Source organism: Equus caballus, chromosome 30 (genome assembly GCF_041296265.1).
Source record: "Equus caballus isolate H_3958 breed thoroughbred chromosome 30, TB-T2T, whole genome shotgun sequence".
NCBI classification, from domain to species: Eukaryota; Metazoa; Chordata; class Mammalia; order Perissodactyla; family Equidae; genus Equus; species Equus caballus.
In genome coordinates this window covers 22,427,542-22,441,475 of record NC_091713.1, presented here as the reverse complement: position 1 = coordinate 22,441,475, position 13,934 = coordinate 22,427,542, and the positions used below count along the sequence as shown (strand labels likewise).

Genomic DNA, 13,934 nt, shown 5'->3' with positions numbered 1-13,934 from the left:
GTGCTTTGCAAACTGTTGCTATTGTGCTGGATCTCAGGGCAAGTAGGTCTGCACATGAGCCCATTAAGAGTAGGTTCTGGGTCTGGCCCAGTGGTGCAGCAGTTACTTTGGTAGCCTGGGGTTCGCCAGTTCGGATCCCTGGTGTGGACATGGCACCGCATGGCACGCCATGCTGTGGTAGGCATCCCACATATAAAGTAGAGGAAGAAGGGCACGGATGTTAGCTCAGGGCCAGCTTTCCTCAGCAAAAAGAGGAGGATTGGCAGTAGTTAGCTCAGGGCTAATCTTCCTCAAAGAAAAAAAAAAAGACTAGGTTCTCTCTTCTCTAGAGTTCTGTAGTTCCCCTGGACTTAATCCCTGTTGATTTTCAAAACCAAACGTTTTGGGGGCTTGTCTTTCAAGTGCTGGACCCAACGGTCAGGGTGTTTGATGTGGAGTACAGTTCCTTCACTCTTCAGGGGAAGGTTCGGCATCCCTTCATGATTGTAGGTTCCTGCACCTGGGTTGGGGTCCTGGAGGAGACCGTATCTCTGCCTCTCCTGCCGTCTTGAGGTGTCTTGTATCTTTTGTTGTGGAGGTGCTGTTCATCTAGTTCTCAAGTCCCTTGCAGAGGAAAGTTATTCCATATGTAGCTGTGAATTTCTTGTGTCCCTGGGAGGACGTCAGTTCAGGGTCTTCCTACATCGCCATCTGGAACACACCCCTCTCCCCGCATTGCTATATACTTCTAAAACTGTACATTCCTTCTGGTTCATAGACCTGAATTCTTGCTCCCCAAAGAGGAAACCTAGAAATAGAGGGACTCCTTGCACATGTCTCTAGGTGGTCTTCCAGCAGTTTTCAAGACTTAGTTTTTAAATGGAGTGGGGGTATGGAAGCAGGCAAGGGTGTGGAGAAAACTTCTGTCCTTAAATTGCCCCTGCATTGCATGGCAACAGCGTTTTACTCTCACATAAAAGCTGCTCTAACAGGAATGTGTGGAATCCTAACTTTGTAAATAATTCAGCTTAATGTTTGTTTACTGAAAATGCCTAAATAGATTAGAGTTTAGACAAAAGAGAGACTCCAAGTTTGAAATGAGAATGAGCACGATTGTACACATTGCTGTTGATGGGAACAGTTTAAAGCCAGTTTCTCATTGCATTCACTTCTTTTAAAATATGCTGTTTAGTTTAATGTAGAATGGTTCCTGATTTGAACAGCAGTTGCAATCTAAGTGAACTTATGTTTGGCAGTGTGGTACATACAGCATTTTGACTTGGGAGAAATATGGGTGTAAGTAAAGAATAACTAATTATGGAGCTGCTGTAGAAATCTTTAGTTACTGTTAAAATAAAAATTAATAATGATGCCGTTTCTCTTCTGGCCCTGTTTGAAGAGTGGCTGCCTGTATAGGATTTTCATCTGTGACGTTGGAGTTGTTTTTGTTTTGTTTTGTTTTTTAATTTAATTGTCCTGCACAAAGTGAGTTTTATACCACGTGTTTGCACTTATGGTGCATTTTAAAAAATCCAAAGAATATTTTATTGTTTCTTGCTAAAAACCTTCATTTTGGGGTTGTAGGCAGTTGAGAATGTTTCTGGTGATGTATGATGTATTAGATACATAGTGGCAAAGGCCACCGACTCCAAAACCAGACCTCCTGGGTTCAGAACACCGGGTCTGTCATTTACTGCATATGGGTTACTTACCTACACCATGCATACCTCAGGTTTATTCTCTATTTAGGATAGTCATTCTAGTAGTAGTAACCATCTCACAGAGATACTGTGAGAGTCGGGTGAGTTGGTATATGTAAAGTGCTTAGAACAATGCTTGGCATATAGTAAGCGCTATATAAGTGTTTGCAATTATTTTTATTTTGTGTTGCATGTCAGTATTAGAATGAGCTGCTTATATTTAGTTCTTTTTTTTCCTAACACATGGTAGTTTATCCAAAAATTTAATAAAGATTGTGTTTAGATTTGGAAAGTTTACTCTCGTTTTTGGTGTGTCTGGTCTAGTAATGCATAATTCTTACAAAATGATAAAACTGAATTTTGAGGACCTAGAAATTTGTTTACTTTCTCTTAGTCCCCATTTCAAGATATGGTTGAACTGACTATATTGCTTTATAAGATTTTACTTACCAAGGAAAGCTTGGTTTCTAAATGGGTGCTGTCCTCCTGTTTGAATGTTCTCATCTCTGTGAGTAGTGTACAGCGAGCGCATCATCATCAGGTTACAGATGTCCCAGGTTGGGGAGTCCATGGACACATGACGACTCAGGGCATTAGTACGTGGAGATAGTGGTAGGAGGATTCGGAAGGGGCTTATTATTGTTTGCTTTGTGCCAGGTACTATGGAAGGTGTTTTTCCATAATTTTCATTTTTTATTATTTATTTATTTATTTATTTATTTATTTTTTTAGGAAGATTAGCCCTGAGCTAACTGCTGCCAATCCTCCTCTTTTTGCTGAGGAAGACTGGCCCTGAGCTAACATCCATGCCCATCTTCCTCTCCTTTTTTTTTTATTTGTGGGATGCCGGCCACAGCATGGCTTGCTATGCCAGTGCCATGTCTGCACCGGGGATCCAAACTGGCGAACTCCAGGCTGCCAAAGTGGAATGTGTGCACTTAACCACTACGCCACCAGGCTGGTCCCCCATAATTTTCATTTTAAGAAGTACCAGAATTTTAGAGTTGGGAAACCCAAAGTTAGAAAGACTAAGTGACTTGTCCCAGGTCACATTGATAATAATTGGTAGAATCTGGATTAAAATCCAGTCTGTGTTGCTCTAAAACCCTGTTCTATCTATTAGTGCCTACTGCTTAAAAAGGTCTCAGGTACTTGATTGGAATCAGAACAGAAAACTGTCCCCCTTTTCTCACCTAGATGAGCCAGAAGAAAGGGGCTGGCTAATGAGCCACAGTGTCACCTCCCAGACTAGAGAGAGAATGAGTGAGGCAGCTTGCAGTCTGAGTTTTCCTAGGTCTGCATCCCCTTCATTGGGTGTGTGGGACGCATGGAGACCGATAAATTTTAAAATCTCGTTTCTCAAAACTGTTAAGGAAGTAAGATAAAATATGTAGTAAAACATTTTGGAATCATGAAACTCATTAAACTGCTGTTTTGATATATAATTTACATACCATACAATTCAAAAGATTCTTTTATAACTTTGAGAACCAGAATCCAATCAAGGTTCACACCTTACGTTTGGTTGTATCTTGGTCTCTTTTATTCTAGACCAGTCCCTTGCCCCCTTTTGTTTTTTTCTAAGAAGACTGTGTAAGGAGATGAACCCGTTAATCTGGAAGAATGAATCCAAGTTCTGAATTTTCTGATTGTTCCATCATGATGTCCTTTAACTTGTTCCTCTATGCCCTTTTCCTGTAAGCTGGAAGTTAAGACTGAAGGTCAGGATTTAGGTTAGACTCTTTAGGCATAACTCTTTCATAGGTGTGGTGCTTAGATGCTGTGTCCTTACTTTACATCACATCAGGAGACACATTATCAGAATGCACCATATTAGTGATGGTAGTTTTTCATTTGGTTAAAGTGGTAAGGAATGTTTCCTTATTAAAAGATGCATTTCCCCCCCTTCAGTTAGAAAGTAGTTTCTGGGATGAATACCTTGGAAGGAGCAAATATAACTTTACATCTGTCTTTTGCCTTTTGGCGTTAATTGATGATCTTTGCCTAAAACAGTTATGTCATTGGAGTTTACAGAATGGTGATTTTTGCATTTATTTTCTACTTACTTATTTTTCTGGGGATGAATTTAAGTTCCTGAAGATGGGGTTGATGTTCCTTTCCCTTTAATTACCACTTTCCAAGGTTAGGAATTGGTTTAGCAGTCGTCTCCAGTGCTGGCAAGTGAGCCTTCTTTCCCTCCCCTTTTGTCTTTGTCTTTTTTATTATCACGGACATAAAAACTTTTATTTGTCCAATATTTTGCAGTCCTTATGCCTTTTGATGCTTAAATTCACAACTGGCAGTGAGATGCAATGCGAACTGGTCTTGTGCCCTTTGACATGACCCCATTTTTCTTGGAGTACTTTCTTGCTTTCTGGGACAACAAGATGTCCCAGACCAAACCTCATACTTCATGTGCCAGGCACAGAATCACCCCTTTCTCTAAAGAGCTCTGGTGAAGACAATCCATTGATTTTTAAATCTTTTGTTGATTTCAGTAGATTGATAATATGCATATTCTTTAGCCAGACAGAATTAGGTTTTCTTAGAGAACTCTATACAACATGTGGTTGGACTATACTTAAGTGTGTCATAATTTCAGTATTTTGATCTTTTTTTCCAGAATATCCTACTAAATGCTTCTTTAGTTTGCTTGGATCTTACGAATTACCCATCTAAATTTGTAAACTGTATAAGAATCTGGAAACTATACAAATAGTTAACAAAAATGAAACCCAAGTTGGCTTTGTTGCCTGGAATATCACTCTAGTAGAACAGCTAAAACAAGTTTGTGAAGGAATGGAGAAGGAAAAAACTGGTCAAGACAAGTAGGAGTTGTTTATTAAGAATTCTTTGAGAATCAGAGAAAAGTTGAGTTTCAATTGATATCACACCTTCCATATAATCTTGAATCTCTAGGTTCTTCATTGGAACTCCCATACTTTCCAAATCAAAAACTTTCAATCCTATATTACTAAATTTTCAATCCTTTATGATTAGTGGGATGTTATAATGTCTTGCATGATTAGAAAATCATTCATGTTCTTATTCAGATTCAAAAGATTTGGGGCTATATGTCACATCTGTTGATTTCTACCAAAATACTTTTTTTTTAAAAAAAAAGGAATTTTCCATATGTAGTCATGTGTTGCTTAACAATGAGAGCATGTTCTGAAAAATGCGTCGTTAGGCAGTTTCATTGGTGTGCAAACATCGTAGGGTGTACTTACACAAAGCTACTACACACCTAGGCTTTATTGTACTAATCTTCTGGGACGACTGTCATATATGTGGTTCGGCATTGACCGCAACATCGTTATGCGGTGCATGACTGTGTCCTTCTTTTCACGGGCAGAGCTTTCAGATAGGCTTTACTCACTTGTAGGGTAGATTACTAACTACAAGTGTAAATAGCCAGCTAAAAGTTTGCAACAACAAGGGTATTAAGTTGAATTAAGCCAGTGTTAAGAACCTTTTTTAATTTAATGGAAACTAATGAAAACTGAACGTTCTTCTTAGGGAAAGCACTGAAATCAGCTATTGCTGATGGCTAAATATAGATGTGATTATACTGCTTATTTTTTTAGGATTCGACTTTAATTTTCCCCCTTCAAAATTGAAATGAGGTTAAACTCTTAATTATTTGGTGTTAGATTAATGAATAATTCCACGCCTCTGTTTTCAGTTTTCTTTTCAATAGCTGCCACTGTGTGTTTGAAGCTTGAATTGGAAGCTGATTAAGATTTTTAAGGGTTGTCTTCATCTTCCAAATCGACACAGACTGCTTCTGTATGATCTTGATTAAATATTTGTGTAAAACCAGGCCAGTGAGGGTGGAGACTGTTTTGTTTCCTTGCATCATGTGGTTTTCATTAAGCTTTTGCATTTAATCAGTTTTACTTTTCAGTTGATGTAAGCACAGAGTTATCTTGTAGGTTGTTTTAGGTCATTGAATCGGTGCTGCCTTGCAGAAGTCCTGACAGACTTCATAAGCTGCTACATTTTGATCATTCCAGTCCATACTTGGATGTTAACTTCCGTCTGTTGGTAGTAAATACCTGTGCCTGACATGTATTGTACGGTTAACTGTATGTGACATTATATTTATAAGAAGTTGGGAAGTACCTTTAATTTCTCTCAAGTGGTGGACCTCTAAACTTTCTGATTTGCAGTGTTGCAGTCAGTGGTTAACTGTGATTCAAATCGAGAACTCTCCTGATTTTCATTCCTATTGTAAAATTAATACGTCAAATTGCCACTACTTCTCTTTTACAAACAAAACCAAACCGTTAATTCTTGTGATATCTTAACATTTAATGAAATCTATTTATGGATTACCTGAGGCAAGTTTTTCCAGTGAATGACACATTTGAAATTTGCCTCAGGCTTTTTCTTTTTTTTTAATATATATTAACTTCTGATCCACCTTTTCTTTGTGAATGCTCCTAGTATTTAGGAAGTTTTTATGCTTAATGGGAAATCCTCTTTATGGAAAAGGTACGGTAAATTGAAATTATGTACATCTGTTGTGTGATGTAATCTGTCCAAGTTCTGAGTTTTATAGAAACTATCTTAAACGTATTCAGTTATTTTCAGTGTATTTTTATACTCATTCTACTGTGTGATTGATAGGTTATGACAGGTAATGTGGCATATATTGCTTTCTCATTGATTAAGTTTTAGAGCAGTGTAGTGTTGTGGAAGGAACTTGGACTTTGGAATCAGATGGATCTGGGTTTGAATATCGACTCAGCCATTTATTAACTCCGACCGTGCATAAGTTGCTTCATTTCTTTGAGCCTTAGTTTCTTTATATAAGATGAGAAAGACAATTGCTATCTGGCTAGGAATCTTAAGAGATTTAGAAATAAGGCCATATTATGTAAAGGATCTGACACATAATAGCTTCATAGTATAATTCATGTTTTTGACCTTTTTTCCATTAACTACATTAGAAAGGAAAGCAGAATTGTTATGGTTAATCAAATCAGAAGGGTTTCTTTGGGGAAACTTTTTTGGGAAGATCTTGGAGAAGGCTTGCAAAACTTAGGATTTGTGGAAGTGGTTTATTTTCTCTTTCCTTGCTGTCCTATTTTTTCCTTTTCCAATTAATTTTTACTTACGAATGTAGTTTAGAAGGCCACATTTTGCCAGTAAGTTTATTATAAAAATAAATCAGTTTACTGCCCCCTTCTGCTCAGTCTCCATGGCTCCTACCCCAGGGCAACCACTTATTACTCCTTTGGCCAGTTCTTTTGGCATTTTTACATCTCTCTATTCCTAACTAGTATGCGCGTCATATCTTTTGATTCATCAATTTGGGGTATTATCTATTGGCTTTCTCTTATGGTAGGCAAAGATTTCATTCTTACACCATCTCTTTCCTCTCCCCTGTCCTCTCAATATAGTTTATAATTTTTTATTAGATAAGTATTCAACATTTATTATTATGCTTGTGCAGGTATTCTTTACAGCTGAAAGTTGTAATATTCTTTATTTATGTTTCCTTTCTATTTTTCCTGAAGTTAGTAATCGCCTTGATTTCCATATTTAACTTCCTTAGTTTATTTAGTTTTTCAAAATCAAATTACATCAGATGATATATCTATTGGAATTATTTTCTCTGAGACACTGTCTCCCAGAATCCTGCCTTCTCCTTTTTCTGGGCTGATTGCTCTCTTGGGCAGCTTCATATTTGTCATCCTGGGACTTAAATTTCTTGTGATCCTTGGAATTTTTCCTGGATTGGATTCCCTATTTCCTACCTCTTGTATCTTCTTTCTTTGTTTACTCCCAGTGTTTGGTATCCTCCGGTGGTTTTATCAAGTTAAAATGATGGTTCTGGGGCAGATGGCGTGGTGACGATAGCTTTTGGTGTGCCTTCCCTGGAAGCCGCGCTGCTCCAGGTTGTCCTATGCCTGATGCGTAGTTACCCCTCTGGAGTTTCCATTCACTCTCGCCCTGAAGATGCCCTTCTCTTTCCTCTGTTGGATACCCTATTTTTTCTATCCTGTGTCTTTCTCTTCTTGCCTTACTCCACCTTTTTTGTGGAGAACATTCTTGGTAGTTTCCTTAAAAAGGCTTAATTGGAAGGAAAACTTTTGGGCACCTCATGTGTCTGAAAGTGCCTCTATTCTAAATCCTTACACTTGAGTAACAGTGTGTCTGGGTATTGAATTTTAGCTTGGAAATTATTTTCCATCAACATTTTGAAAGCATTTGTGTGTTGCTTTCTTGCTTCCAGGGTTGCTGTAGGAAAATCTGAATCCATTCTAATTCCTGATCATCTGTATGTGTGTGACGTGTTTGTTTTCTTGCTGGAAGCTTATAGCATATTCTCTTAGTACCTGTTATTCTGGAATTTTCCATGATGTCCTTGATGTGGCTCTGTTTTTCTTTTGTATTTCAGACATCCAAGAGGCTCTTTTCAACCTGGAAACGTGTGTCCTCCACTACTGGGAAATGTTCTTGCAGTATTTCATTGATTCTCCTCCCCTCCATTTTTGCACTTCTCTGTCTGTAGAACTGTTATTTGTTTGTGGAACCTCCTGGACTGGTCTTCCAATTATCTTACTTTGTCTTCTGTTTTCCATCACCTTTTTCTTTTTATTCTGTTTTCTGGGTGATTTCCTCAGCTTTATCTTCTCACCCTTGTACTGATTTTTTTATTTCTGTCATCGTGTTTTTAATTTCAAGCTCCTTTTTATTCTCTTAATGTTTCTTTTTAAATGGCAACTGTTCTTGTTTTGTGGATGCAATATAATCTCCTAACTCTTCAAGGATATTAATGGTATTTCTCCTAAATTTTCTTCTGTTTGAATAGTTTCTTTTTCCTACAAATTGCTTTTTAAATTTTTGTTTTCGTGTTATCTCTGTCATCTTTCTGATAATCCTTAGGTGTCTGCTCATTAGAATAAATAATTCTAAAAAGGTAATTGGAAACTGAGCATGTGCATGTCATCCACATGACTTGTGAGCTTCATCTAGCATTCTCTCAGTGGGTTATTTATTAGCAACTGGTCAGATTTTCTATAGAGTATTCCTGATCTCTTACCTGGAAGAAAAAAGTCTGCCTACCAGCATTTGGGAGCACAACGTGAGAAAAGGTCTAAGACTCATTATCAGAGGGGAGGGAGTGTGTGAGTACCATAATTCTCTCTTTTTGGTACCATCCCTGTGCCTTCATCTCTGCTAGTCCATTCCCTCTCCATAGGTTAAACTCCAGCCTTCTGCCAAGGTCGCATGGAATGGGGAGGGGCTCTAGAGATCTAATTGTTTCTCAACATAACCATCACCCAGTTCTCTGTATTTTGGTCTCTCCATTCCCACCCTCACTTCCAGAAGTACCTCGTCCTGTCAGTTCCTGGTTTTTTGGTTTGTGTGTGTGTGTGTTTTCTTTTGTCTTTGAAGATTCTGGAGTGTAATTTGGATTGGTTGTCAGCTTGACAATTGTAGTCTTAGGATTCAGCTCTCTTGGGTTTGCATGACAATTTCCTCTGGTCTGTCTGCTTCCACTTTCTAAAATTGTGTTGCCATTGTCTCTTTGGATCTTGTCCTTGTGGATTATATCTTCACAACAACAAATCACTTTTCTCTTGTTTTGTTGAGTTTTGCAGTTGAGCAAGGCTAGTTGTTTATGTTCAAACTGCCGCCTTAACATGGGCTGCTGCCTTTTTTCTTGCTGTGTATTTCTTGTGTAGGTGTAGGCATTAGAAATTAAGGGGTCATTCTGTTGCCTTTAAAACAAAGTTTTTTCTTGAGCTGCCATCTTGACATATTATCGAAAATACTTGTTTTTAATATGTATTAACTCACACTTGTTTGTACTAAATTTTCTGTTGTCCTGTTTTTCTTCGTATTGTTGCTTCACAGTGTAAAAACGCCACTGTAAGGTTAGCTTGAATGATGGCAGTCTGTGAGGCACCCAGTCTGTGTCTAACATTGGATTTCTAGAATCTAAGTGCCTTACTCTCAGCCATGGAGTGTCCTTGGTCTTAGAGCAGTGAGTGAAAACTGTCACTAAGAAATATTTGCCTTTTTATAGACTGGTGGTTCTCAGGCTTTGGCAAGCATCAGAAACACTGGATGGCTTATTAAAACAGATTTCTGGGCTCTACCCCCAGAGTTTCTGGTTCACTAGGTCTGGAATGGGGCCCAAGACTTTGAATTTCTAACAGGTGATGCTGATGCTAATACTGCTGGGCTGGGGACCACACTGAGAATCATTGACATAGACTATATTGATTGCTTACAAAATAAAAACCCCACCACCAAAATTCCCCAATAAAGCTTTATTTCATTGTTATTCTTCAAATTGGACAATCGAGAGGAGCTTTGAATTTATTCTGTTGTTGCTCTCTTTACCTAAAATACTGTTTACATAATTGACTTTGAAGACAAGCATGTGAGACAGTTGGTTTCAACATTTTAATTAATGAATCCTTTCCTTTGGTCCACTATTGTTCCTTTCTTTCTTTCTGAACTCCCTGTTTAGGTTTTGTCCCTGTTTTTCCCTCCCTCCTTTCTTCTGCTGCCTGCAGATTTCCTGGTACTAACTAGTAGAGGAGTAACTCAGAGTCCAGCAGAAGTTGGCTGTCAGGGTGAGCGCTCATGTAGAAACCCTCTCTTTGAGGTCAGTCATGTGGGATCTGCCTGCTCTGGGTTGGCAACATATTGATAGCATGTTGAGTGTAGTTATCTAAACATGGAGGCTTACCGTTGAGATTGTGCATATTCTTATGTAAGCACAAACACTAACGTCAGAACAACTCTTTACTAGTCAGTAATTTGCATGTGGCTATACCAGGAAGCATATTTAGAATTTAATTGGAAGCTTTGAATGATTAATTTGGCAGGAGAGGTGTTATAATTGTTGGTTCTAAGTGGGTCTCTGTTCACTGGGGACAGCTGTTTCTCTTATTTAAGGGCAGGAGCTTGGCAAAGAAAACTTGGGTTGAATCAGGGAAGATGGCCTCTTATCCAGGTAACTTTTAGATAATTTAATCTGTAGAAGCAGAAATAGTTTTAGGAATGTAGGTTTGATATTGTAGAAATGAGGGATGGAGACATGATGGCATATTCCCTGAGTTACAAATTGCCTTCCTACTTGCTCTCCTATCTGTGTGGCATGAGAAGCATTGGAACTGTTTTACTGTTGGTTTTTAACTAGCACAGGTGTTTTTTATTTGTTTCTTTATATTGGTTAAATTATAGTACAAAGTGTGTTATTTGACTTACTAAGTCAATTCTGAAATCTTTGCTCACATTTATATGCTGTCCTGTCTTTGGCTTATATCTAGGCACAAGCCCTGCTTGATTCTTTGCTCCCAGGAAGACAGGAGTAAGCCGTTATAGGACATTTTCCCTGTTTCTAATAGCAGCCTGTTTTTTTTAATGGAATGACTACTTCAGGGCTATATTCTTTTAAATAAAAGCTTCAGGGCCGGTCCCGTGGCCAAGTAGTTAAGTTCTCATGCTCCACTTCTGCGGCCCAGGGTTTCGCTGGTTTGAATCCTGGGCGCGGATGTTGCGCCACTCATCAAGCCGTGCTGAGGCGGTGTGTCCCACGTGCCACAACTAAGTTGAAGGACCTGCAACTAAAAATACACAACTATGTACCTGGGGACTTTGGGAAGAGAAAGGAAAAATAAAGTCTTAAAAAAAGGAAAAAGCTTCGGCAGAATTAGATAAGTAATCTCTTGTAACCCAGCAAATGTTTTTAATATCTTTTCTCTTAAAAATTGCTTTTTATATGTTTAATAGCCCCCCATAAAGATAACACTAATTTCTAACCAAGTGTCATGGGTTCTTGCATACTGATAGAGATTTTTCCAACATTGTGTATTTCTGTGAAAGGAATAAATAGAAAAGCGTAGACTGTTAGGTCCACAACAACAGGGACTTTGTTTTGTTCATCACTATATTTCCAAAACTGAGAACAGTACTTAGTTTTGTTCTCAGTAAATATTTGTGGAATGAAGGGGAGAAATCTCAGAGGATAGAGTTGTTGAGCACGTATTGCATTACTTAATTGATACCACCAGGTGGCACTATTGCACCATAAAATAAGAGGCAGCAACTCTGAGGCTCTCGTGTAGTTTTACATGAATCCTATGAATAAACAAAATGAGTTGGCTACCTAGTGTGTGTATTGCCTGTTTCAGTTATGTATAGTTTTAGCATGTGATTAGTCTTTTAATTACATGATTTGGTCAGGCAGTGAGATCATAACCTAAATAAAGAACAGTTGGTGCAAATTTTTGTCAAATGTTAAATGAGATAGCATCTATAAAAACCTCACACAGTACCAGATTAGTTTCCTTTTCTCTTCTTTAATTTATTTTGAGTTAAAAGCCTTTGTTAAATTTCTGTGTTAAAGTAGTTTGCCAAGAATTTTCTAATAAATTATCACTGAATATTAAATAATATTCTGTCTGTTTTGATTGTCTGAAGAATTTTAAAATTGATACCGAGACGAGATTTTACTCTATTTCCCCTGACTGCAAAAAAAAATAATAATGTTATTTTGCTTGCATGGTTTTTTTATGGGGTTAAAATATTTTATTAATGTACTATTATGTATTTGTGCATATATAATCATAACGTATAAATAAAGTCAATCTTTAATTTGTCTTGGTTTCACTGCTATGAAAAAACTGAGTGTTGACAAGTTTGTTTTGTAGCTTGGGCTTTTTCATTTCCTTATGATTAATTTGGGTCTGTAATTTTTCCTCAGACTGAAAAAGCAGAAGAGGGCCCAGGATGGACGATCCTGCGTGAAGATTTCATGATGGGAGCATCCATGAAAGACTGGGACAAAGAAGGTGATGGACCAGATGACAGCAGACCGGGATCTGGAAGGGGCTCTGCCGTATAAAGCTATGGGAAGCACAAGTTACAATCATTTCATTTTTCCTGGAAAAATACATCGTGCTCTGGAAGTTGGGGAATTATAAGGGTACCATTTGTAAGAAAACCAAAAGACTTACTATTACCAACTGTGGTGTTTCCCTTTTTCACATAAACTTTGTTAAAATTATATTTCAAACCTTGTATAATTTTAAGCATTGTTCCTCAGAACATTTGTGAAAAAGAAATATTTCGACTTGACCATCAATATATGCATTTTGCCAGGTTCATTATAGGTTTACATATTGGTCATGGATAGTGGCATTTTGTTTCAGTATCACCATTGTTTCTAGGAATGCAATTCCAATTCATAATTAAAATGAACTCCTTGAAGTTAATATTTTTCAGCCTTCCAACTTATAGACCGATGTATGTATATTTTTGGGGGGCAGGGGTTGGTGTTTGTTTGGGTGAGCTACTGAGCAAACCTATGTAGTAAAATTTAAAATTATAGTATTTCTGATTTGGGGTGATTTTATTTTTAGACATTCTGGCAAATATGATTTAAGACACACACCAAATCTTTACTTTTATATGCTAAGTAATATAAATAATGACTTAGATTTATTTTAAGTGTTAGGTTATTTTTGTAATAAGAGATTTACTGAGGTGGAAATTCTCATGTTTAACTTATGCAATGAGGCATAATTTCTTAGAAAGCATATCTGATGTTTTAATCCCTCTTTTTTTCCCCCTGAATATTTGAGTTAGCTTAAATTCTCTTTTGTGGACTGACTGACCAGTGAAAAATGGTAGCATTAGACAGCAGGGAGTCAGCATCAGAATACTGCATCTGATTTGAGATTTGATTTCTTCTTGTTGCCTTAAAGATTATTAAATTGAGTGACTCCTAGTAACTAGCTGTTAAATAAAGAGAAGAGAAAGTAAGACTGTTTAATATCATTCCAAAATTTCTGTGAAACTGGGCCTAAGATCTAAAGTTTGTAGGGGAAATATTTAATAAATGTGATCCATTCCTTTTTTCAAAGGATCCATCCTTTTCTCCATCTTTCCATAATAAAAACAGTTCCCTCCTACCACCCAGTTGCACATACTTGCATCTGTTATATATCGAAGGAGAATCCTCCCCTCAAAATCTGCTCAAGCAGAGATGTTTATATTTGCAAACCCATTTGTGTGTTACAAGTATTACATAACTGAAGTTAAATGAGTCCATGGCTTGGTATCTGTTATCGTAAAGAAAAGTACACACCTAAGATAGCAAGTGATTAAACCAGCAAAGCTCAAAATGCGTTTTTGTATTTATCCCAACATTTGAACTTTAGTGTCTTCTTAAATTACAGAATTGCCCCGTGACAGTGCAGTATGAATAAATGTGAACAAATG

General features: G+C 37.5%; 1 protein-coding gene across 2 annotated transcripts in view; it reads left to right on the top strand.

Annotated features, from left to right (window-relative positions):
• The window catches only part of RRP15 (ribosomal RNA processing 15 homolog), a 49,166-nt gene extending 35,539 nt beyond the window's left edge, over positions 1–13,627 (top strand). Inside the window, exon 5 of one of the 2 annotated variants that reach the window (XM_070255554.1) lies at positions 11,174–13,627. In XM_070255554.1, coding sequence (XP_070111655.1) covers positions 11,174–11,329 — 156 coding nt within the window. In that variant the 3' untranslated portion in view covers positions 11,330–13,627. 2 annotated transcript variants of the gene reach the window in all.
• The last annotated feature ends 307 nt before the right edge of the window (positions 13,628–13,934 follow it).